Consider the following 27,190-nt stretch of genomic DNA (forward strand, 5'->3'; position numbering starts at 1 on the left):
TGTCTCTTAGTCATCCCTTTTTAGATAGGTATGTAGGTGGATGAGAGTATGGATGGGTGGAGAAAGAGATGGAGAGATAAAAGGGATAGAAGGAAACTAGAGGACAGAGAGTGAAGAAGGAAAAGAAAAGGAAGAAGGAAAATACATGGAGAGGGGGAAAAAGCAGGGAGATGGAAAGGGGGATGGAGATGGAGGAAATGGAGCCTACTGTATATGGGGGTGGGGAGGCAGGGTTCTCTTATGATGCTGCAGCATCCTTATTAAAAAAAAATGTTCAATAGTCAACTGTTGAAAAGCACTGACTTGGGAGTCAAGGATCAAGATTATGACTCTGACATTAATATGTTTTGTAACCATAGGCAAATCACATCTTTCTCTGGGCATCAGTCCCCAACTCGGAGAGACAGAACTAATAGAATTTCAAAAGACTTAACAGCTCAATGAACAGAAGAGTGATGATGAAGACTGCTCCCATCTCTCACCAGGAAAGTGCTGGAGTCAGGACACAGCATAGGAGGCATATTTTTGGACATGACCAGTGTGGGAATTTGTTTTGCGTATTTATTACAGGGGTCTTGATTTTTCTTCTTTTTCCAATAGGAGAAGAGGAAAATGAAGGCTTGTTAATTGGAAAAAAAAAATTTTTCCAAAAGATGGAATAGACAAACTCTAAGGTCTCCTCCAGTTCTGACATTCCATGTTCTGAGGTCCCTTGCAACATTAACATTCTATTTTCTGCAGTCTAAGGTTCCTAAGTTCTAACATTCTATATGGCAAGTTCCAAGATTTATGTGAGTTCTGATATGCTATTTTCTGTGTTCTAAGTTTCTTCCAATCTTAACAATGTAATTTCTATGACTATTCTCCTTTATGTGGCCATTTTCTATCAGACTCCTAAATAACAAAATTCTATTTCTTCAGCTTCGGTATATAACAAAGAATAAGACAGCTGGGTGACACAGTGAATAGAGCCCTGGACCCAGAGTCAGAAAGACCTGAGTTCAAATCCTGCTTTAGACAATTATTAGTTATGTGACCCTGGGAAAGTCACTTAACCCTGTTGGCCTCAGTTTCCTCATCTGTAAAATGAACTGGAAATGGCACTCTAGAAAATCCCAAATGGAGTCATGAAGAGTTGGACATGACAAACAGCTAAACAACAACAAAAACTTGATATTCTTCATTTAAGTTCATTCATTGATTGATTCAATGAAAATTGATTGACGATTTCCTATTTTCAGAGCACTCTGTGCCAAGAATCAAAGGAGACAAAGAAGACTAAAATTATTCTCCAGGAGTTCCTATCCACCATGAAATGGAAGGCTGGCCCTTTCAGTGATTCACAGATCATTTCAAAATGTAGGTTTTTTAACCTAAGGTATATGAACTATTTTTTGATAAACACATTTTAATATAATTGATTTCCTTTGTGATACTCTATATTTTATTTTATTCATTTATAAACATTCTGATATTTTAATATAATTGGTTTCCTTTGTAATACTCTATATTTTATTTTATTCATTTATAAACATTCTGATATTTTAATATAATTGGTTTCCTTTGTAATACTCTATATTTTATTTTATTCATTTATAAACATTCTGAGAAAGGGTCTATTGCCTTCAACAGACTACCAAAGGGGTCCATGATATAAAAATGTTGAAGAACTCTTGATATAAAGAGGGTTTGTTTGGTTTCTCCCCTACATTTCACTGAAATCTAAATGACAGAATCCTAGATTATCGGGAGCTGAGGTAACTTAATACATTCAAGTTCCACTCCAATTTGTAGGGGAGGCAAACTGAGTCTTGGATAGTGGAAGGTGAAGCCTAAGGTTCAGCAGTTGAGGCAGTATTCTAGACCTCCTAACTGCCAAGCAGTGATTGCTACCACACCACACTGTCTTTCTTTCTGAGTTATGTCTAAAATTCTGGATTTTATCACTGGACCTTGGAAAGGCAATCTTTGTCAAATGCCACTAAAAAAAAAAAAAAACTTCCCATGTCCTATGATCATTTAGTGAAACTGCCAACAATTATTGGCTCTAAGAAAATAAAATAAATATGCTGTCATTTCCTACAGCTTATTCAGAAATGGCAAAGAATGCTTCACAGTCTCATATTATTTAATTTTCCACGGGTGACAACTGACTTGGCAGATGTTGCCCAATGTGTTATCATACTTATGTCTCTGAAACACTAATAATGTGTAAAGTACATATTTCTATTTGCATACTGAATTACAGCCAAATTTCTTGGCACAAGGATAGTATTTGAATGTCTTTTTTGTGGACAGGAAGCTCACAGACAGTCTTATACTTCATCCTTTTTCCTCTATCACTAATTCATTGAATGAAACTAGGCAAGTCACCTCCCCTCTCTAGTCTCAGTTTCCTCATCTGTAAAAACAAAAAGGGTTCACCAGGTCCAAGCATCCCGTGTTTTAAGGTCCCATCCAGCTTTGGCAATATGTGTTCTATGTCCTATGATCCCCTTTAAGATAGGACATTCTGTGTTCTATGTTCTAAGATCCTCTTCAGTTCTAACATTCTGCATTCTGAGATACCTCTCAGCTCTGACATTCTGTTTTCTACAACTCTTCAAAACAAGAATACAACTCCTACGATAAGCTGAAGGGAAATGTCAAGCAAGCACCAATACTAAAGTGATCATCTCTCTTTTCTTCTTTATGTTCCAACATTGCTCTTTCCTCTACTTACCATGCTGCCAATCCCTCACATAGCATTGGGACTTGTTATCAGAATCCATCTGGCCTCCTTCCGAACTCATCCATTCTAGCCACCTCTCCCCTGCCAAAACATCTTACTCTTACTCTTACCCTCCCTCCCTTCCTCTCTCCCTCCCTCCCTCCCTGCCTCCCTCCCTCCCTCCCTCCCTCCCTCCCTTCCTTCCTTCCTTCCTTCCTTCCTTCCTTCCTTCCTTCCTTCCTTCCTTCCTTCCTTCCTATTTCTGTCTACTAAGGACTATATCTTATTTAAACAGTGCATCTCCCACAGTTTCTAGCACAGTACTCTCCATACAACTAGATAGCTAATTCTTAAATGTTTGCTGAATGAAGGAAGAGGACCTGGGTCAGACCCACCCTCTGGGCTGAGTTGGCTCAAAAGGCTGAGTCACTGGACAGTACCTCCCTCCAGTGGATACAGGAAGCTGGACGAGCCTGTTGGCTCAGCAATAGCATTTTGGTTTTGTCTTGGCACAGTGAGATCTCCTGATCCTCTCCCTCCTGGCTCTGGATTTGGGCTTTTGATTTAGGTAATGAGGGCTAGATCTGGCATGTTGGCTGCAGCTTCTCCTGCCCTTGACCCAAAATCTCTTGAGCTCTAGCTTTTACAATCCTCATAATGTGACTATTAGTTGAGGTAGAATTGTTAAGAATCATGGAAAGAGACTGGTCCTTAAAAGTAAATGTGAATCCTGGTTTCAACTCTACTGCTTAATTAGCTATGTGACTCTGGGGAAATTACTTAGCCTCTTTATATCTCAGTTCCCTCCTAAGATAATGCACCAAAAACATTTGTGAAGTATCTACTATATATACATACACACACACACACATATGTATGTACCAGGCACTGTGGTGGGCACAAGAAATTAAGAATCATATCTTTATCTCACAAGGATAAAGCATTTTACAAACTTTAATTGTTCATATTTCTACTGCTACCGTGAACTCACATTTTCATAACATTCTACAACAACAAAAAATCCTGTGGTGCTCACTATATCCCTAAGAAGTGAGGTAGAGAAGGTAATAGTCTCCATTTTATAGGAAGGAAAAGAGAGAATCTCAGAAAAGTGGGATGACCTGCCCACAGTTGCACAGCTAGTAAGAGTCAGAGCAAAGCCTGGAACACAGGCCTTCTAACTCTTAGTCTACTAGATTATACTTGCCTCTCTTCTCCCTCTGTTCCTAGTGGTCACTAACTCAAATTTCAATATTGCATATCTCTACAAAGCTTTAAAGCTTGCAAAGCTCTTTCCTTGCATCTATTCTGTGAGGTAGGTGATACAAAAAATAGTCTCCCTATTTCGCAGATGGGGAAATTGAGGCAGGGGGTGCAATCACTTGCCCAGAGTCACCCAGCTAATAAGTACTGAAGTCAGAATCCAAGCCTGGATTTCCTGGGCCCAAGTCCAATTCTCTTTTCACTACATCATCATCACTACAAACAAAGCAGCTTGATAGATGGTCTGTCCTCTTTCTCCCAGCTAGCGAATGAGTAGTGTTCTCCAAAGGCAGAGGGCCAAAGAGCCGAGATAAAAAAAGCCATCCCTCCAGTGGGCTGATTTCCATTCTGTTTAACAGCCACCTGCTAAGTTAGGAGCTTTTGTCAGACTGTAACTTGACATAAATTCTGTGTGGAAATATTTGGAAGTGTGCTTAAGTGATACAGTATTTGTGTGACATCCCAACAAGCTCTCTGATACCGCTCTGCCTTCCTCACAGCAAGCCCTCGCATAGTTTCCCTTATAGGGCTACACTGTAGCATTGTGGAGCAAACTCTCCAGATTATTCCTCAAACCTCTGCAGAGAGAAACCTTTAAGCAATAAATCCAGACTGAGGCACAGGGAAACATCACAGGTCTGGCTATTGTCTTGGTCCTGTGTGACTGAGAAATGGTCTGCAGGCTCAATTGGAAATGCAATGTGCGGAATCTTCAGTCTCACATTTGGATCAGAGTGCAGAGGGCACCCCAAACCGCATCTACTGAGGCATAAATTCCTTCTACAACATCTACAAATATGAACTCAAGCTGTGACCTTGGCCAAGTCACTAGACTCTAGGGTACACTGGTTTGTCCTCTGGAAAAGAAGAGCCTTGCACTAGATAAACTCCAAGGTCCCTTCAGCTCTAACAATCTCTGAACTAAGGAACAGCCTCTGTGTCTCTCTCCTATCCACTGAGTATAACATAATATCTCTTCTAAAACACACAGTCTATATCCTAATGTCCATTCCAGTTCCAAATTCTATGAACCATACAATGAAATAAATTAATTTTTGTTAATTTTCACTATTTTGCTTTGGGTTTGTCCATAACAATCTCTGAACTAAGGAACATCCAGCCTCCACCTGACCTCCACGAGGACCACCACGTGGCCAATTCTATTTAAGTACAAAGTTAATAATCAGCTAGGTTTCCATACATCATGTTGAAATCTTTTGCCCCAGTAACTTCCTTTCACTGGTACTAGCTCTGCCTACCAGATGGTAGTACTAATCTGCAACTAAAAGGGCATCTTTCAAATGGCTAGGTGGCACCATAGTGCACAGAGCACCAGGCCTGAAGTCAGGAAGACTCATTGTCCTGAGTTCAACTCTGGCCTCAGACACTTACTTCTTGTGTGACCCTGGGAAAGTCACTTTACCCTGGCTACCTCAGTTTCCTCGTTTGTAAAATAAAAAGGAAATGGCAAACCACTCCAGTACCTTTGCCAAGAAAACCCTCTAAAATAAAAATAATAATAGCTCCAGGGCTGTTGTGAAGATAAAATGAGAGTGGCACAGTGGGCAGAGCACTGGCCCTTGAGTCAAGAGGACCTAGTTCAAATCCAGCCCCTGACACTTACTAGCTATGTGATAGTGAACAAGTCACTTAATCGCAATTGTCTCCCCCACCCCAAAAAATCAAATGAGATAATATTTATAATGCCCTTAGCACAGTGCCTAGCATACTGAAGGCACTATATAACTGTTTATGCCCTTCCACTCTATCACCCCCATCCTATTGGAATGTAAGCTACTCACAACATCCTTGCAAATAGAAATTGTTTTATTCATTGTATTTTTATTTCCAGCCACTAGCACACTGCCTGGAATGCAGAAGGCATTTAATAAATGTTTGTTGATTGAATTGTTCTATGTATGCCTAAGGCCATGAATATATGCACTACTGCTATAAGTCTCCAACAGCAGGAAGATCTGACTAACCACAAGGCATTCCTGCCCAAATCTAATAAGCAAGTTAAATCTATCTAATTGATCACTAGTAGAATTATAGAACATTATCATTGAAGGGGAACTTTTAAGTCCAAGTGTTTCATTTAAGAACAAGAAAACATCAGGGGGCGGAGCCAAGATGGCAGAGTAGAAGCAGGTCCTCCCAGTGGCTCCAGCTTCCACCTTCCCCAATACATGTAAAAGGTGACTCTAAACAAACTTTGGAGCTACAGAACCCACAAAATGACACAGAGAAGCTAACCTCCCACTGAGGACAGCCTGGCAGGCCAGCAGGATTCAACCAGCACAGCACTCTAGGAGCTGGGCCCAGGCCCGCCTGAGCCTGAGGTTTTAGCCCCAGGGCAGGCCTGACCAGCCTCCAGCTGGAAGGACTCCAGATCAGCAGCAGCTGTGGCCGCTTCCAGATTTATCAACACATAGATGCAAAGGACAAAGTGAAAGGTCAGTGCAGTCTGGACTTTGGGACCCAGTAAGTGGGAGTGTGTTGGCTTTTGTCCCCAGGGCGAGAAGCTACTGAGACACCCAGCACAATCAGCCAGTGCCATGTAGCAGCTTCAGCTCCTGGCCTGAAGAGAGTAGGGGGACCAAGCGACCGATCTGAGGGGTAATCGCTCTTGCTTTAACCTGCTTGGATCTGGATTGCAGTCTAGGGTGGAGGCACTGGGGTGTGTGACCAGCTTTCCAGAGTGTGTGGAGGCTTCCAAGAGGGCACCTACCTAATACCTCTGGCAGCTGAGAAAACCCCAGTATTTGGGATGAAAGCTCCCCTGTCTGGTGGCAGAGTCCTACTGTGGCAAAAAAGCCCAGGGGTCAAGTGAATGAGGGGCAACATGACCAGGCAAAGAAAACAAAGCAAACAGAAGATTCCAACATTAGACTCCTATTTTGGGGACAAAAAAGAACAAAGCATGGAACAGGAGGAAGACAGTGAAGTCAGAACTCCTGCACCAAAAGCTTCAAAGGAAAATACAAGCTGGTTACAGGCCATAGATGACCTTAAGAAGCAGATAAGAGAAGTGGAGGAAAAATTGGGAAGAGAAATGAGAACGATGCAAGAAAAATTGTGAAATGAGAGTCAACAGCCTGACTGAGGAAAGTAATTCCTTAAAAAATAGACTAACTCAAATGGCAGAAGAGGCTCAAAAAGGCAATGAGGAGAAGAATGCCTTAAAAAGCCGAATTTGCCAGATGGAAAGAAAAAGAATCTCAAAAGCTCACTGAGGAGAATCATAGCTTCAGAATTAGACTGGAGCAAATAATCAAGATGCTGTTAAACAGATCCAAACAAATGAAAGAATAGAAGGCAATGTGAAATATATCATGGGAAAAACCACTGACCTGGAAAATAGATCCAGGAGAGATAATTTAAAAATTATTGGACTACCTGAAAGCCATGATCAAAGTAAGAACCTAGAAATCATCCTCCAAGAAATTCTCAAGGAAAACTGCCCTGATGTTTTAGAACCAGAGGGCAAAATAGACGTTGAAAGAATCCACTGATCACCTCCTGAAAAAGGTCCCAAAAAGAAAACTCCTAGGAATATTATAGCCAGGTTCCGGAATTCCCAGATTAAGGAGAGAATATTACAAGCAGCCAGGAAGAAACAATTTGAATATTGTGGAAATACAATCAGGATAACCCAGGGTCCAGCAGCTTCTACACTGAGGGATCAAAAGGCTTAGAATATGATATTCCAGAGGTCAAAGGAGCTGGGATTAAAACCAAGAATCACCTACCCAGCAAAACTGAGTATCATCTTTCAGGGGAAAATATGGTCATTCAGTGGAATACAGGACTTTCAAGCATTCTTGCTGAAAAAACCAGAGTTGAACAGAAAATTTGACATTCAGATACAAGAAGCAAGAGAAGCATGAGAAGGTAAACAGGGAAAAGAAATCATAAGGAACTTATCAAAGTTGAACTATTAACATTCCTACATGGAAAAACAATAATTGTAACTGATGAAACTTTTCTCAGTATGAAAATAGTTGAAGGGAATAGAAATATATATATATGTCTATATATGAGGGTTTATGGGCATATGAATACATATGTGAATGTGTGTATATATGTTTACAGGTATACATAGAGGAAGCAGGACCAATTTAATAGGAAGGGATGATACTCAAAAGGTGAAATTAAGAGGTGAGAGAGGAATATAATAAGAAGAGATGGGGAGAGACAGAATGGGGTATACTATCTCATATCGAACAGGCAAGGGGAAATGGTTACAATGGAGGGGAAGAATAGGAAGGCAAAAGGGAATGGATTGACCTTATTCGCATTGAATTTGGCTTGGAAAGGGAATGAAATACACACTAAATAGGGCATCTCACCCTACAGGAAAGTAGGGGGGAAGGGGATGAGAGGGGTAATGATGGAAGGGAGGGTAGGCTGGGGGGGGCAGGAATTTGGAAGCACACACTTTTGAAAAGGGATGGGATCAAAGTAGAGAATAGAACAAGTGGGAGGTGGGATAGGAGGGAGGGAAACATAGTCAGTCTTTTACAATATATCTACTATATTATTGTTTTGCATTAGCTACACATGTACAACCTATACTGAATTGCTTATCTTCCCAGTAAGGGTGGGTGACAAGGGAAGAAGGGAATGAATCTGGAATTCAAAGTTTTAAAATCAAATGTTAAAAAAAAAACATATATATATATACACACACACTATTATTAATACCATTTTACATGTAATTGGGAAATAAGATATACAGGCACTGGGGCATAGAGATCTACCATGCCCTACTGGAAAAGTCAAAAGGGGTATGGAAAAAAATATGGGAGAGAGCAGATTGGAGGAGGGGATTTTCTGTGGAACTGCTATTTTGGGGTGGTGCGTAGGGGAAAATCAGGGAGAAAATTTGTAACTCAAAATCTGGCAGAAATGAATGATGTATATCAGAAGTTAATAAAGCATTTGAAAAAAAAAGAATAAGAAAACATCATACTTACTAGCTGTGTGACCTTGGGCAAGTCACTTAACCCCAACTGCCTTGCCTTCCCCCCTCCCAAAAAAAAAAGAGTAAGAAAACAGAGGCTCTCAGAAATAAAATTACTTTACCAAGGTCACCAGTTTGTAAATAGCAGTGGTAAGACACAAGCCTATGGTCCCAGGTTCCCCATTCCAATGTTCGTTCTATCACACCAAACTATTACTTTTAAATAGTCTTTGCATTTGCTTATTGCGATGTTCCTGACATCATCATACAATGGCAGCTTTACACCCTAAAGGCTGATTTTTTTTTTTAATTTTAAGATTTGTCAATGTCCCAAATGAAACCATGTGGTCTTAAAAATGTATGCAAATTCTGGCTCTGTGGATTTGATATCTCCAACTGTCTCCAAAACTGAATAGAGAGCAAGCAAATTGCCCTCAAAGGAATTGGGATGAAAATCCACAGAACACATTCTTTCAGGAAACTGTCATAATCCTTGGAAATAAGACTAATATATGGGAGGATGATGTGAGTCCTAAGAGGAAATATCCTTCCACTGTTTTCAAGAATGGGGAAAGGGAGAACAGGGGAACAATCCTCCTTCTTAGTAACTGTATGACCTTGGGCAAATCACTTAATTGTTCTGGGCCTCAGTTTCCCCTGATAAAATAAGGAAGTTGTATTAGATGCTAGCTAAAGTCCCTCCCAACTCTGACATGTTATGTTCTAAGGTCCCTTAGAATGCTAACATTTTTGTGATTCCAACATTAGAAATCATGTAATAAAATGAATAGTGGACATCAAGCCAAACACCTTTGTGGTCATGGGAAAATCCCTTAACCTCTCAGATGGTCAGTTTACATTTCTGTAAAAAGAGGCTGATAACAGTTGCACTACATGACTCTCAGGGTCATTATAAGCAAAAAAACTTTCCACACCTTCTAGTGCTACTTACTACACTAGCCCATAATTATGTTTGTAACCGAATATCTCCTAAGGAAACCAATTTTTTTTTTGTCATAAATATTGTTTATTAAACATTTAAGTTTACAAACTAATGTGCACCAATTAGCGGTATTGATGTAGTTGCAGAGTATTGCGCCTTCTCCAAGCAGCACGACGAGATCCTCCAATGGTATGGTGGAATTTGTGACCCTTTCCAAGACCCCGGCTCTTCCGGCCAGCTGAGGTAAGCCCTCGCATCTCTCTGTGTTTGTGCACTGGCTTGGTGATCCATTGAGTGTCAGGGTTTCATCTGATAGCTTTATGGAATGGATCAATAAGAATAACCTCAAAGAATTTGCAGGTTGAATCTTCACCCACCCAGTAGGAGTTCAAGACTCTTAGGGCCCCACAGTGACAGCCAGCAGTTCTTCTGCCACAGACTGCAGGCTCCTGGCAAACTTGAGCTGATTGACTCCGTGATGCACAGGTTTGCCGTAGGTGGCACCCTTGGGGACCGGGCGCTTTCGCCCCCCCGCTGCAGACACGAATTCGGTAGATGACAACCTTGCTTAGCCTTGTAGCCCAGCCGCCGGGCTTTGTCGGGCCGGGTGGGCCGGGGCGCTCGGTGCAGCGCCGACAGCTGCCGGTACTGCCAACAGCGCACGCGCAGCAGGAACCACATGACGTCCGACTGCTTCTTCCTCCACAGCTCCTGGATGTACTTGTAGGCCCCCATCCTGCCTCGCGCCTAGCCTGCCTGATAGCTGCCACCGACCGGAAAGCAGGAAACCAATTTCTTAAGAACTAAAGTTAATGATATGACATATATGTGGAACAAAAGATATATATATGTGTGTGTGTGTGTGTGTGTGTGTGTGTGTGTGTGTGTGTGTGTGTGTGTGTGTGTGTGTAATAGAATAAGAAAAAAAGTGACCATGATTACTGAATGTGATTTTTTTTGCTTGATACACTAGAACACTATAATTCACTCTTTCTAAATAAATTAGCTCTTTATTTATTGTAAGTTACATAATTCTTTTTTTAAGTGACCTTTCCCTTCCCACCTTCTGGAAATCATCATTTTTAAAAGACAACACAAAGAAATGATAGGTTTTAGTGTTTAAAAGCTTGAACTTTTCTAGAAAACTGCCTGAAGTGAGAGATTGAAGAATGTTGTACAAAAGGCACTGAAATGAGAATTGGTATTTTTGGGTTTGACTCCTGGCTGTGCCTTTGACTTCCTGGATGACCGTGTACAACCCACTTTATCATTCGGAGCTCCACTTTGTCCATTAAAAAGAATAAAAAATCATCATGAAAATGACAAGTAAGACAGCAAAATGTGGTGGACAGAGTATTTATTGTATTTGAAATCAAACAATCTGATTTCAAATTGTAGATACAGTTATCCCTTCCACAACATGACTTCCCCATTGAGATTTTGCTATAACATGAGTCATCCTAAGAATTACTATAGGGACAGCTAAGTAGAGCACCGGCCCTGAAGTCAGGAGGACCCGAGTTCAAATTTGGCCTCAGACACTTAACACTTACTAGCCATGTGACCTTGGGCAAGTCACAACTCCAATTGCTCTCCAAAAAGCAAAAAAATTAAAAAGAAAGAAATTACTGTAGTATTTCATATTTTTAAAATTTCTTTTTCATACAATATTTTTACTTAATATTGACCTACATATAGCCTATGACCAAATATTTAACCCAAATTTTACAGTAAGGTGCTGTGAATACCCCATCAAATAAGACAAAATTCAGTCTTCTTCTCTGGTACAGGAGAGCCAAAAAATTTTAGGTGGATTTTCCAGATTATGGGGGTACCGTGTTTCCCCGATAATAAGACACTGTCTTATTAAATTTTTTAGACAGAAAAACACCAGAGGGCTTATTTTAATGAACATTGACAGCAATTTTAATAAACAGGTAAATGTGAACAAAAAAATGTACCTTTATTCAATAAGCAAATCACTGGGGAAGAACAGGATGACGCGCTCACTGCTGCAGCTCTGATTGGATGCAGCTCGGAGCGCGGCGTGCGTTTCACCGGGGGGGGGGGGACGGTACATACAGAGGGTACCGAAATGTAGCGTGTAGTGCAGGGGATCACCTTCACTACAGTAGCAATCTCAATAGGGCTTATTTTGGGGGGAGGGCTTATTTTAGAGGAATCTTACACAGTAAGGGGAGGGCTTATTTTCAGGATAGGTCTTATTATCGGGGAAACACGGTACCATGTCCCTAGCCCCCAAGATGTGGAAGGGATAACTGTATTCTACTCATTATCTATGTGATATTGGGAAAACCACTTCCCATCCCTGGGCCTCGGTGTCCTTATCTACAAAGTGAGGAGAATAATTTAGTAAATCTCTCAAGTTTCTTCAGGTACTCAGTCTTCAGATCTTACACAGTAACTATAATAAAGAAACACCCTCCTATCTACCATTCCATATGGACAGTGGGCAGAGCTCTGGACTTGGAAATCAAGAAGACCCGTGTTGGAATTCTGCTTCAGACATTAAAGGGCAATGTGACCCTAGGAAAGTCACTTACTCTCTAAGCTTCCATTTCTTTTTCTGTAAAATAAGTATTTCAATTATAGGAGCCACCTCCCAGGCTATTGGGAGGCCCAAATGGGGTCATATGTGTAAATAGCCTGGCAAACTTCCAAAAGTTCTCATAGGAGGCAAATGAGATCATGTACGTATAACGAAGAGAAAGCTGGGAGATAGTGTAGAGTAGCAAATCTAGAGACAAAAGACCTGGTCTCTGAGATTCCAGCCTCTTTCACTTATGGCCTCAGGCAAGTCACTACACTTTGCTTCAGTTTCTACAGGTGCAAAAGAAGATGATTGGTCTAGATGACCTCTGAGGCCCCTTCCAACTCTAAATCTGTGATGCCATTGAAACAACCTGATGATATAAGCAGTGTAAATATTATTACTTCCTCTTGACGAGGAAATTGGGGTTCAGGGAGATGAGATTCTCCAAGAGCCCCCCAGCTCATCACTGGTGGAGCCAGAGCTCAAGCCCTGGTCTTCTGATTCCAAGTGCAGTAAGTACTCTTTCCCCTATGCTGCACTAAGCTGCCCTGATTCTCTAAAGCAGGCATGCCAAAGAGAATGTGCAACCAAGGTAGAATGTAATGAGAGACAAGCCAATGACATCATGGTGCAATGTCTGTTCCAAACCAAAACTCAAACCAACTGGCCTGAAAATCACAAAATGATGTAATCATTTGTAATGTGCATTTATGGGAATTCGAATCTCTTTCTACTTCTGCTGAAGGACCAGATCAGCTTGCACTGCAAACTTCCTTTGACACATAAAGGAACTCTGCCACAGGCAACAAATGATTTTAGAATTTGCTTAACTCCAAACAACACAGAAAGCAGGCACTGCCTATGGACTGCGTCATTCCCTTGGCTCAGTAGCACAATGGGATCTCTGCTCTTCATCCTGAAAACAATCCACTTCATCTCCCCGGACCCTCGGGTCTTCTTGGAACATCAGAATCTTCTTTTCGGATTGTGGAAAAATGAGTATGGGAATGTAGTGTTGGTGCAGTTATGAAATGGTGCAAACATTCTGGAAAACAATTTGGGATCATACTAGAAAAGTGATTGAAACGTCCACGCTTTTTGACCCAGAGATCTCCTGGCTAGGCACAGACCCCATGGAGGAAGACCCACCTAGACTAGATCCCATCTAGGTCCACTAGATCTAAACCTTATCTACATTAAAATATTTATAACAGTATTTTTGTGGCAGCAAAGAACTGGAAATAAGGTAGAAGCCCACTGGTTGGGGGATGGCTAAATGAACTATGGCAAATGAATGTAATGGAGTTTCAGTGTGCTGTAAGAAAGATTAATACATTGGATACAATGAAGCATTGGCAGTCTGTTGTGAATTTAAACAAAATGAAAAGAGAAAAACCCTTAGCTCCTCCTTTGTGCTTGCTACTTCCTATGTTGTAAATGAATGAATAATGAATGAGGACCATATTAAAAGGCATCTATAAAGCATTTAATATCTGCCAGGCAATATAAGTGATACAAACACAAATACAACCAAGCAAGACATTGCCTTCTCATGAGGACCTGAGCATGGTATTGGGTGGCATAACATATTTAAGGGAGCCATGGTTGGAAAGGGAGCAGAGCGTACTGGCCAAGCATCCATAGGCAGCAAGGGTTTGGGACTGGTCAGGAAGCATATTATACATATGTATCTTATATTTTCTATTTTATCATGAGCTCCATGAGAGCAAAAACTGCCTTATTTATCATAGTAATGACCAAGATTATAACCATAAAGAGGGATAATACTTTAAGGTATACAAAGCACTTTACACACACTATGTCATTTGGGCCTAACAACAACCCTGTGAAATAAGTAGTTCAGTAACGAGATTTCTACTTTATAGATTAGGAAACTGAGGCTCAGGTGGGTTAAGTGACTTGCCCATGATCACAGAGCAAGTAAGTAGAAAAATGGAATTTGAATATACATATTTTCTCTTTACTACCCCACATTTCTCTCAGGGCCTATCACAATGATCTACACATCATAGGAAGGTATTTAATAAATGTTTGTGAAAAAGAACTAAACATTTACAAATCACATTGTTCTGGTACCTAGGTGGCATATTAGATAGAGCACTGGACTTGGAGTCAAGGAGACCTGAGTTGAAATCTGACCTCTGACACTTATTAACTGTGTGACCCTAAGCAAATACTTAACTTCTGCCTGCCTCAGTTTCCTCATCTGTAAAATAAAAATAAAGACAGCACCTAACTCCTAGTCTTGTTATGAGAATGAAATGTCTGTAAAGTACTTTTCAAATCTTAAAGCATATATATGTATATATACACACATATATGTATGTATGTGTGTATCCTGCATATATATGTATATGTAATATCTAAAAGAAGGTTATTATTTTTATAAAGGGAAAAGATACAATTTAGATAGAACTGAAGAACTAAAACATACTTTATAGATTCTCTAGTAGGTGCAGAGAAATCAAGTGATTTGCCCAAGGTCACTAACAGGGACAGAATTGAAACTCACATCTATTATGAATCCAGAGCCAAAGCTTTTTTCATCACATCACACTATCTCTTAGGCCAATAACAAATTCTTTCATTCACAGAGAACTTATTAAATCTTCAAAGTTGTGAACATAGCCTGCCTTCAGGTAGAAAGTACATGTAGAACAGAGGGAAATCTGGCACCTAATTTAACTGTGTCCCTACAGAGTTACTAAGACCTAAAATAAGTGAACACTTTCTACCTGTGTGACCCTGTTCAAGTCACTTAACCCTGTTTGTCTCAGTTTCCTCATCTGTAAAATGAGCTGGAGAAGGAAATGGCAAACCATTCCAGTATCTCTGCCAAGAAAATCCCAAATGGGGACATGAAGAATCAGAAACAACTGAAAAATCAATCAACAACAACAGTGAAAACTGCCAAAATATTCATACTGTTAAGTTCACTTAGCCAATGAACTATGGTGGTATCCAAGGACCTCCTTGGCCCCAGGGTTTTTGTACAGTCACCAATAAATGAAGGCTAGATCAAAGTTACTCCCTCTTCATGCCATGCTTCTGAGTGAATATACATTAAACAGAATGGGAGAGGAAAGCCAAGCTGGTCAGGGGAGATTAAGCTTGCAGTTACTTGAAGAGGTGCCTTGGGTTTCCTGAAACATTTTCTTGGATTTGGAGACCAAAATCCACAGTTCAAATCACAGCTGTGCCTGTGTGACCTTAGATCAATCAGCCTTTCTGTATCTCTCTCCTATCCATTGAGTATAATATAACCTCTCTTTGAAAACCCACAGTCCATATTCTAACATCCATTTCAGTTCCAAATTCTATGAACCATACAATGAAATAAATCAATTTTTATTAATTTTCACTATTTTGCTTCGGTTTGTCCATAAATTGAAACAATAACCAAAAAAGGAAGAAAGTCCTTTTTATCCTAGCAAAAGTAAACTTTAAAAAGAAAAATATTTTTCTAAAGGTTCTATACAGGTTGAACATAGGTTTTTTACTGTAGGTTTCTTATTCATGACTCAAATTACCCCCATGACACTCCTTAATACTAATCATTAGCTCCTTCAGTTCATGTCCATTTCATCTTTGTTATAGTAAGGATTTGAATGATTCTCCATTCCTTCATTTCTTCCCCCCTGATCTAGCACTGGGCCTCCCAAAAAGCAAGTACTTATTAAATGCGTGTTGATAAATTGTTGTTTTATCAAAAGGAATCCAGATGTCCTTAAACCCCATGAAAAGAAGATTTGAGTCAGAAAACCTGGAAATCATTCTTGGCTCTGAAACTTACTAGCTGAATGACCCTGGGCAAGTCAAATGCTCTCTCTTTATCTCAAGTTCCTCATCTTGGACTGGCATAGAAATTAAACTGGTCTTAAATCAGAAGACCTGAAGGGTAACGTTGATCCTTATACTCTTGTGAGTTCATAAATCTATGGGAGGGGGTGAGAGGGAGAGAATGAAGAATACACCTCCAAAATTCCCATGAAAAGTCTAGGTTATCTTGAAATGAGAGGGTATTCCAATGAAAAACATCAAGGAGGGAATGGAGAGATAGCACCTTCTGCTAAAGAAGAAGGCTCTGACACTGACTAGTTTGTGACTATTAATGAGTTCCTTCAACTTCTTTGAATCTCAGTGTCCTCATCCTTTTGTATGTCATGAACCCCATTCTGGAAGGCTGATGAAGTCTACGGATTTCTCAGAATAATGTTTTAAATACATATGTTAAAATGCATTGAATTACAAAGAAAACCAACTGCACTGAAACACATAGAAAATAATTACTCCTAGATCCAAAATAAGAACCTACTTACTGCCTTTGGAAAGTGTCCTAGAATTGGAGTCTAAAGATCTGGGTTTGAATCCTAGCTCTGCCTCTTTCCAAAGACAACTCAGGCATTCTCCTACTAGCACCTAACAAATTATATTCCCATTGGCCATTTTTATTTTGCCCTTTCCATTCCAAAAAATAATGATCTTGCTTGTTAGATCAAACAAAAATAAAAGTTAGATAACTCTACCATCTCTCTGTCATTCGTTCTGCCATGATTAGGGATTCTAGGTCTTCTTAGATCCTCTTCTTTGTTCCCAATGTGGGTTAAAAATAACACCTTCACCACCTTTGTGTTTTAACCATTTAACCATGGCTCAGCTACACTTAACCAGATTTTGCTCTTAAATTCATCTTCCCTTAGCTACCCTTGTTTCTACCTTCTATTTACTACCATTTCAACTTCTGCTTGTAACCTATATGAACCGAGATGATACATTTCTTTTCCCTGGACTTCAGTTTCCTCATCTGTAAAATGAAAGGTTAGGACAAAATGATTTTTCAGGTACTTTCCAGGTCTGAATCTATGATACCAAAGTCCCATCCATCTCCAGAACTTGTGATTCTAAAAATGACCAACAGTTCTACAATCCTTGACCCCATTCCTCTCTCTCCTCTGTTACTGCTAACTATGATAACAGTTTCTGGCAGAGATGTGGGTGGCTGGAACACATCTTCTTCATTAGCAGAGTTATTCATAGACCTGACAGATTTTCTACTAATGATATAAACAGTGCCATTCAGGAGTGGGAGGGGAGAGTTTTGCAGGGAGGGTCCTTGCACCAACTCGAAACAGAGAAGAATGATTAAGGAAAACATTTAAGATTCTTGCCATACATTCAAAGATCAGCCTGCCAAGACAACAGCAGTCACCAGCTGCTCAATTAAGGGACACCTAAAGCTATGCAGATGTCCCCAGCAACAAAGCCATCTCTCAACTCCCAGGTGGCAGGCTTTTTGAAACAAGAAGTAAGAACAGATTCTGAAAGAAGAAAGCCTTTCATACAGCTCTCTATTCCCCCCAGGAGACACTGAGAGGGAAGGAGGAAGGAATTAAGATTCGATCAGTGAGAGGTACTATTCTCCATAGGGAAAAGGACAAACCTTTTCCCATGAATTAACCATCCATCTTTTCACACCTCGGATAGATAATGTGCATCTTCCTCCCTCATCCCCCCACACACCATTAGCGGTTGGTTTTTAATTACACAGGGCCAACTGAAGTTAAGCAACTTGGAAACCCTAAACTTTGGATCTGATAGATAAGATGGAGACAGTCGCCAACTGCTTTGGAATAAAGAGTATTGACAAGGCTTTGGATCTAGTCTCTCCTAGCAGGCAGCAAACCTGAAGGTACATAGCTCCCCAAACCACAAGGAGAGTTAGAATGACTTTTGGACATGACCCTTGTGGCAGCCTGTCCTTTCCTAGCCAACCTCCATTCAGCTGCCAATGTGATTTTCCTAAAGCACCATTATGACCATGTTACTCCCCATTCCAATAAATTCTAGTGGTATTCTATTACCTCCAGAATCAAATACAAAATCATCTGTCTGGCATTGAAAGTCTTTCACAACCTGGCTCCAGCCTATCGTTCCAGCTTTTTTACACACATGACTTCCCTTCGTGCACTCTATGGCTCCACCAAACTAGTGTGTTTGCTGCTTCTCACACACTCCACTCCATCACCTACCCATGTCTTTGTGTGGACTGCCCTCCTTTCCTGAAAGGCACTTACTTCTCACCTCTGCCTCTCAGATTCTCTCATTCTCCTTCAAAGCTCAGTGAAAATGCCACCTCTTACAGATCTTTCCTATAGCCCCCTCCTGCCCCAGCTACTAGTGCTCGCCCCCTAACCAAAAAAAGAAACACAAACTTGCATTTATTTTGTATAGAAATATACTCATTTGTCTTTGCTAATAGAATGGGAACTTCCTGAGGGCAGGTATTTTTTATATTTGTCTTTATCGCCCCAGTATCGGGCACACATTAGGCAATGAATAAATGCTTGCTGATGGAACGATTAATGTCATTTGGTCTGAGAAATAGCTGTTATAGACTGTGGAAAGCGCACTGAACTGGAGTCAAGACGAACTGCGTTCAGACCTCAACTCTATTACTTATAACCTGTGCTACGTAAGATCTTAGCTTTATCATTGAAAAAACAAGGAGACCGAAGAAATGTTCTTTAAGGTCCTTCTCCACTTTCAAATCTTACTACCAAGTATGTCCTTGGACAAATCATTTCACCTCTCACTCAGTTTCCTTCTCTGTGAAATATGGGAATTGAATTAAATGACCTATATAAAAAAAATCCCTTCCCATTCTAACTCTGTGACCTTGAGAAACTTTCTTCAGTGTTCCACTCTTCAGAAGGACTTCCTCCTAGACCACTGGACCAAGTCAACTAACTCTAAAAAGCAGGCCACTTGGCCAAAAGGACCAGATGAGAGAGAAGAAATTTATCCATATATATTCACTGTCAAGCCTCAAATACGAAATTTCAGGATCATATATGTACCCTACTCTAGGTCAATGAGAATAGTCTTCTGGGTCAGAAGGATGGAGGATTTTAATATTGTCACTCAATCAAAAGCCATAGGGCCTCTACCCAACTCACTGGAGATGGGGATACCGATGCAGCATTTTGATACATCAGTATCTCTGAGGAAATAGAAAGATAATTAAGTTGGGTAGGTGGCACAGTATAGGAATAGAACACTGGGCCTAGACTCAGCAAAAATGGAGTTCAAATCCAGGCTCAGCTCAGACCCAACTGTATAACCCTAAGGGGGAGCCATTTAACTTCTGTGTGCCTCAGTTTCCTCATCAGTAAAATGGGCATAATAACAGCATCTACCTCCCAGGATGGTTGTGATGACAACACAAGATAAAATTTGTAATACATTTTGCAAACTTTATAGTGCTAGTATATAGCTTTAAGTGTAGGAGTATCTGGGATGTTTATGGAGGACCAGCACCATGATGCCATTGGTACTCTCCTAAATGAAGGACAGACAACAGTGGCCTATTCATAGTGCCAAGTCATTAATACGGGGCTCATAGACATGTCTCAATGGCTCTGGCCGTACTATTCTAAGAAACACCTTGTGAAAAGGGCAGTTTTCTATTCCAGAAAAGGAACAAGGAACAAAGGATTCCCTTGACAAGATAATCTGTTTTCACTAGGATAATTCTTGACTCAGCCATTTTATCAAAAATCATTGGTCATCTTTGAAAATGAAGGAAAAACAACAGCTGTAATTGTTAGGAAATAATTGTTTCCCCTTATATTTATTGTTCTTGAGTTATTTTTCAGTCATGTCTGACTCTGTGACCCCATTGAGGGTTTTCTTGGCAAAAATACTGAAGTGGTTTGCCATTTCCTTCTCCAGCTCATTTTATAGATGAGGAAATAGAGGCAAACAGGATCAAGTGACTTGTCCAGGGTCACACAGATAGCAAGTTTCTGGGGTTCGTTTTAAACTCAGGAAGATGATCTTCCTGACTCGAGGCACAATGCTATATCCACTGTACCACCTAGATGCCTTCTTTCCCTTATATCAACCTATCAAACTTAAATCTAATTCATTAAAATCCCCATTTCTGGTTCTACGCTCTGTGACCAAAGTCTAATCCCTTTTCCACGTAATATCCCTTCAAATATTCGAATGTGGGTATCATATCATTCCTAATTCTTTCTTCTAGAAGTGAAATATTCAGAGTACCTCCAACCAGTCCTCATATGATATGACTAAATGCCCTTCCTCACCCTGACTGTCCTCCTCTGTACTCTCTTCAATTTATCAAAGTTCTTTCCAAGCTGTGGCAGCCTGAAACAAACACTTCATACTTGTTCTGATTAGGAAAAAGTGGAATGGAACTATTACCTCCTTACTCCTGATGGCTGAGCATTTCTTACTGCAGCTCAACTTGGCACCGACTTTTCTCACTATCACAGCACACCATTCATGCAGTCATGAATCCTGTATATTTTTCAAACTATCTATCCTTTCTTCAACCAAATTATACATATAAAGTTGATTTTTTTTACCCAAGTATAAGATTTCATATTTATCCTTCTTAAATTTCATCTCATCAGATTTAGCCCAATTCTCTAACCTATTAAGTTCCCTTTTGATTCTAATTCTTTTCTCTAGAGTGTTGGCTATACTGTGCCTCCCAATTTCCTGTCATCTGGAAATATTAGAAGCGCAACATTTGTGCCTTTATCCAAGTCATTGATAAAAATGTTAAACAGCACTGAGCCAAATATAGATCCCTGGGGCACTCCACTGAAGACATTCTGCCAAGTAGATATTAAACCACCGGTAGCTACTCTTTGAGTCTAGCCATTCAAATAGTTCCTAATTCATTTAATTTTATTACTGTCTAGCACAAGGCTTCTTCAACTTTTTCCACTCATAACTCCTTTAGCACTTCTTAAACTGTGGGTTGCTACCCTATATGGGGTTGAGAAATGTGCACATTTCTCCACTCTGTCCACAATTGCAAAATATTCTTTATCAAATAGAAAGAGTCTAGGAAAAGTACATATGCAGCATTTCTCTAATTAACCAATTTAGTAAATCTGCCTAAAGGATAGATAAGGTCATACTTGGTAGAAGGTTTACTAAATTGGTTAATTTATTATTGTTGTTATTGTTGGATTTTTCTAATACTGCTTCCTTTTCAAAGATATTCACTAACCAAATGATCTGCACACTTGCTGGTCTATAGTCTGGAAAGCCTATTAAGGTCTACGAACTATAGACTAGGGCCTATTCTCTTACCCTCTTGATAAACAAGGCATCTGCCTCTCTCCAGTCCTTCAGTACTACCCCTAGTCTCCATCATCTATCAAATATCACTGATAGTAGCTCAATAATGACTTTGGCTCTATTCCCATCACTCTAACCCCCACACCAAGGAGAAAAAAGACAAAGGGTATTTCAAGATCAGATCATAACTATGCAATCAATGACGCTGTGAATTTAAATTTGAACTTGATGATCATTTATCATTTATCCTTATTCTCCTCCTGCAGAGAAAGAAATGAGACTCAGAAAGGGAAAGCACCTTGTCCTAAATTCTCCATCTTGGAGGTAACATCAGTAGGAAAAATTTCTTCATCTGGAGTCTGGGGACCTACGTTCAAATGATGAACTTTATGCATATTACCTATGTAACCTATGGGACAAGTCACTTTACTCTAGGATCAGTTTCTTCAACATGCAATGAGGGAGATAGACTGAACGGTCTCTGAGAGCTTTTGTATGACACTGAAACCCCAAGTATTCTGGGCCTTGAACTCTATGCTAATGGGATCATCTTAAAATCTCTAGAAACATCAAATGTTATGCCATGTCATGCCCTCTCTCCCCCTGATATTTCATTTTATTTTGAGCCTACTCTGTCTTCCTAAGACTATTCTTCACAGGCCTGCAATAGATCTGGCTGGATCACCTTTTAATCAAACAGAAGATCAATGATTAGAAGAGACAAATACATAGAGTAAGGACAACATCTTCACCTCAAGACCCTGCTCTCATAGCTCCAAGTGCCTCAGGGACCAGAGTACTCTAAATAAATTCATCTGGAATCAGCGTTTCATCTGTTCACACACTCATCTAAATCCCATCAGTCCAAATGACTGGAGAAAAAAAATCCCAACAGGAAATCCCAAATGTCAAAGCTAAGGATGCATCGTTAATATTGTCCAATGGCTAACCTAGTGATGCATTCAGAAGGTGGAAGAATTAAAAAAAGGAGGTCCATGTCAGTGGGATAGGTGAGACAGGGCTAAAAAAATGTAAACCCCAACTGAAAACTGAAAGATTTCACACCAGAGTCAAGTGATTATTTCTTTTTTCTTCAGAGATAATTTCTCCCCTGAGATACAGAAAGACAATTGGGTCTCATAAGTTTCTTGCATTACAGACAAAATACAGGCAGCCTACAAAGCACGGGTTATGCTCTCCCCATGTTTTGGTATGATCCATTGGACTTCTGGTGTTCCCCAACATCACCAAAATTCTAGAGTTTACTCTTCAGCTCACTAGGATCTACACCAATTTGTCATTGTGATGGGCTCTTTGCCTTCAATACCAACTTCACACAACCCTCTTTGAAAAAAGGCTCAAACTGCCTAAGAACCCCAGGTGCAGCATGCAAAAGGCAGACAAGATGGTCTCTAAAGATCTGTCCCTCAGCCATTAGCTCCCTAGGACAGATGGTGCCTGGTTACCAGGGGAAGCCTGGGTTATTTATGCTAATGCAGGCAAATGATAGAACACATTGAGTTCCACCAGCTGGATACAGCTGCTTCCGGGCTCCTTACCCCTACAAGAGGAAAGCAAGACAAGATTTCCACAAAAATATCCCCTTACTCAAATGGGACAGGGAGAAGAGAAAAAAAAAAGAAGTTCTCTAACTTTCTCAATTTCTCTGTGCTTCCAATAAGAGCTGCTAGGATTAGGAATGCTTTGTGTGTGAGAGGCACAGACATCCACAGAAGCCATAACTACCTGGCCTCAGAGGCCATTTTCAATAAATAACCAGCTATATTACCAAGGACACCTAAGACTGGAAAATGGAGCCAAAGTAAGTAATAACAAATGGACCTCCTGGGTACTGCGTTGGTACTGAGAGAAGGTTAAAGGTAAATGGAGATGGCCATCCACCTATAGGGAGAAAGCTGCTGAAAGAAGGATTTATTCTGAGATGATAGACAAAAATTACACAGGAACAGAAGAGGTGGAAGGCCCCCATCTGTATCAGAGAAGGAATCCTGATAAATTCATTGAATTATAGCCATGGATTTGCTACCAACTTAGAAAAAGTGTATTTTAGACCTAGAAGAGACCTTAAGATCTCTCACCCAAACCTCGATATTAGAAATCAATAAACTGACATCCAAAGATGTAGATGTTTGCCCACAAATATAGGAGTATTTTCCTATGACAGGGACTCTTCACCTTTTTGTGTTATGGACCCCTTTGACAATTGAGGAACCATATGGGCTCTCTCTCAGAATATTTTTCAATGCATAAAATAAAATACACAGGATTACAAATGAAGATAACTATATTAAAATAAAATTATTTACACATACACACACACATATAAAGTTCACAGATCCCAGGTTAAGAAGCAAGGATTTTACCTGGTTATCTCCTTTGATTCTATCTTATTCTATCCTTTGATTATATTTTTCTACATACATGACATTTCAGTCTGGTAGAATTTAAGCTCCATGAGGGCAAGGCCTATCATTTGTCACTTCTATTTCCCCAGTACTGAGTACAGTGTTTTGCACATAAATACTAGATATAATAAGATGAATGCCAAGGACATAGTTGGGCCAAGATTTGAAGTCAGGTCCTCATACTCTAAAGCCAATGTTTTTGCCATTTTATCAAAGACGTGGTATGGATGTGATCTTGGTCAAGTCATTTACACTCTCATGAACACCTTCCATCATTTGGAAAAATTAGAGGGTTGAACTACAGAACCTCAAAAGGTTCCTTTCATTTTTCTACAATTCTCAACATTATTAACCTTCTGATCTCCCAACAAGCCACCTGCCTTTTTAATATTCTTACTCTCCTGGATGGTGACTTTCTGCCAAAGGACATCTGTAACCCAATCCTTAAGACTCTGAAATACTACTTCTTCCATGAAGTCTATCATATTCTCTTCCTGTTTTGAATGACTATAGTCCATACTGTATCTTGTATCCCCCTGGTTACTCTTTCACCCAAAATAAGTTTCTGAATAAAAGCAGAAAATAGAAAGTGTATTAAGTTAGTAGACAAATAATCTGAGTTTGAATCCTGGCTCTGTTTCCTTCTAACTTTTGATTCTAAGCTCCCTGGGAAGAAAGCAACGACAATCACCAATAGCAAAAAAACAGCAATTTATCCATAGCAGAAGGATAAAGCAAACCATGGATATATGATTGTAATGAACTATGATTTTTGATTTAAAAAACGGGAGCTATAAGGAATTCAGAGAAACACAGAAAGGCTTGTATGAAGAGTTATAGAGAAAAGAAAGTAGAACTTGGAGAGTATACATAATGACAAAATAAATTAAAACAATATTAAAAGGCAACTCTATTCAGATTCATTGCTGTGAAATAGCTCAGGTCCTAATAATAAAGGATGAAGGATACCTCCCAAAGAAATGGGGGGCTCAGAATGTGAAATCTGTTATCCCTCCTAGATTGCAAGCCCCTTGAGGGCAGGAGCCATCTTTTGGCTTTGTATAGTGAGTGCTTAACATACTGTCTGCACATAGTAGGTCCTTAATGAGTGTTTAATGATTGATGTTTTATAAATCTGTCAAGGTTGCTTTATCAGTTCTACATTATTTTTCCCTTGTTATAAGATAGCGTTCAACATCGGAAAGGAGGGTGCATAGGCAAATGAATATAAAGTAAAAAAATAATAAAAAGCATCATTTTTTTAATAGAAAAAAGGAACTAATGTTTGCAGCACAGTTGGCATTTATACCAAAGACTAGGGTGATGGTTGGTCATTTAACACGGAGAAGTAGAGCACTGAAAAGTGACAGACACCAACAGCTGGATTCTATTTTAAGAGAAAGCCTACCAGAGCAATTTTCCAAAAGATGCCTTTTGAAAAGGCTCACAGTAAGAGAATCAGGGAAACATAAGAGCTTAAAGACATCTGGTCCAATTCCCCATTTTTTACAGATGAGGAAAATGAACCTCAGAAATCAGGTGGCCTTTACCCAAGGTCACAGGGGAAGCTGTGGTCAAACCAGGACCAGCACCAGGGCTTCTGCATCCAGGTCCAGAGATCTGTGTTAACTTATTCTGATCAGTCAGATAGACTTCTTGCAATGGACTAAAGCAATATTCCAACACTGAAAAAAATATGCCAACACTGATTTCAAGATTCTCTCCCTAGGAAATACCAAACTCCTAGGTAGTAGCTTAAGACACCTTTGAACATCACTCATGCACCTTGTATATACTGGCACATCTACTTAATCCAAATCACTACCTATATTAGTGCTCCTTTTTCCACATTTAAAGGATTCTTTCTTGGAGAAACATGGCTTAGTAGAAAACATCCTAGGCTGGGAGTCAGGAGACAGGGATGGGGTTCTAATCAAGACTCTGTTACTAAATAGTTATGTGACTAAGGAGATCTTATGTGTTATCTAGATTCTATTACTAATTGGTTATGTGAATGAAGATACCTTTGTCAGGTCTCCATTGGTTTTTCATTTTTTACCATTTAAAAATAGTGCAGATAATATGACCCGCCACCCTAAAAGAATGGCTTTTAGGACAAACAAGAAAACATTCTATGAATGCACTTTAGGCATTCTTACTCACCCTAGCCAAACTTCAATTATTACTTTCAAAACACTGGATGAGGGATTTAGAAATGGAATGATCAAACATAGTAACAAGGAGACAGTGAAAAAGTCTGATACGGATGTGCTCCTCCAAAGCAAACACTGTTAAAGATGGACATGCAGAACAGATAGATTGAGGATGACAGAGATAGAGTTGAGAGCATAATGTACTTGTCTTGTATGCACACACAATTCTTTTACATTGCGCATACAAATTAAAATCAAATGCATGGCAGCTGAAAATGGCCTGCTTCCGCCAGTTTCTGGCTGTCAGAGTTCTCATTAACTGTGCCACGCACCACAATGAGGAGCTGTCAGCCAAGGACACCTCATTGCCAAACAAATCTCTCCCTATAAATATAAGGGGTAATTTTCTAAGTTTTTGCAATGTTAGATAATGGAATGTTCTAGCTGCAAGCAGCTGCACCAATATGGAACACAGAATGTTAGAGCTGCTGGCAGTGACCTAACAATCCCAAAACCAAAGAAAGGAACTTAGAACATTCTGTGCACAGAATGGCACAGCTCAGGAACAGGACTTAGAACATAGAATGTGAATGAAGAAAGGGAACTTCAAAATAGTCCAGTCTGATCCCTACATTTTACAGATAAAGAAACAGAGGCCCAGGGAAGAGAAGTAACTTACCTAGGAAAACTCTGTAAGAGAGAATCAGAGCCAGCCCTGGAACTCAGATCTTGGTGAATCCAGTCCAAGACTACTGACATTATATCTTGTAAGAGGCAATAATGAAGAGAATGGTGAGCTTGGAATCATAAATTCCAAGGTTCACATTCCGCTTCCAAAATTTACCAGTTTCTTTCATCCAGCCTAATGTGGGGAGAAAAAAAACAGGGGGAAAGGGCAGCAGAATTATCTTTCATGGTTTTTCTTACATTGCCTCACCAGCTTAAGTTTATTCAGAGCTATTACACTCTTGACAACCTTTTTTTTTTTTTAAGTTTGAGTCATACATTAATATTAATTCTCCACAATTTGCCGTTTG

At 39.9% G+C, this 27,190-nt stretch overlaps 2 protein-coding genes across 8 annotated transcripts in view; both read right to left on the minus strand.

Annotated features, from left to right (window-relative positions):
• Positions 1-27,190, minus strand: part of AFAP1 (actin filament associated protein 1) — a 271,615-nt gene that overhangs the window by 166,531 nt on the left and 77,894 nt on the right. The window contains exon 1 of one of the 6 annotated variants that reach the window (XM_069070365.1): positions 26,833-26,857. The exons of the other annotated variants lie outside the window; for them this stretch is intronic. The gene's annotated coding sequence lies outside the window, so the exon portion shown is untranslated. Of the gene's footprint in view, positions 1-26,832; positions 26,858-27,190 lie in introns of those variants that run through there. 6 annotated transcript variants of the gene reach the window in all.
• On the minus strand, positions 9,881-10,671 carry LOC138150663 (large ribosomal subunit protein eL15-like). Of its 2 annotated transcripts, none has more exons than XM_069074069.1 (3): positions 10,443-10,671; positions 10,260-10,387; positions 9,881-10,198 (listed from the first exon to the last, which is right to left on the minus strand). In XM_069074069.1, the coding sequence occupies exons 1-3, from the start codon at positions 10,615-10,617 to the stop codon at positions 9,896-9,898; spliced, it is 606 nt and encodes a 201-aa protein (XP_068930170.1). In that variant the 5' UTR covers positions 10,618-10,671; the 3' UTR covers positions 9,881-9,895. The 2 variants fall into 2 exon arrangements, with proteins under 2 accessions (XP_068930170.1, XP_068930177.1); XM_069074076.1 differs by having other exon boundaries at positions 10,446-10,670.

The sequence above is a fragment of the Petaurus breviceps genome, unplaced genomic scaffold (genome assembly GCF_028583685.1).
Source record: "Petaurus breviceps papuanus isolate PSGF00001 unplaced genomic scaffold, PetGlider_PUasm1.0 140, whole genome shotgun sequence".
Lineage (NCBI taxonomy): Eukaryota > Metazoa > Chordata > Mammalia > Diprotodontia > Petauridae > Petaurus > Petaurus breviceps.

Bases quoted from the DNA above. Each gene is read 5' to 3' on its own strand.
- LOC138150663 (XM_069074069.1), bottom strand. From the start codon at position 10,617: ATGGGGGCCTACAAGTACATCCAGGAGCTGTGGAGGAAGAAGCAGTCG. The intron at 10,388-10,442 runs GTCATCTACCGA...CCGGTCCCCAAG, and splicing joins CTACAAGGCTAAGCAAGGTT to GGTGCCACCTACGGCAAACC. The intron at 10,199-10,259 runs GTGGGTGAAGAT...CATTCCATAAAG, and splicing joins GAGTCTTGAACTCCTACTGG to CTATCAGATGAAACCCTGAC.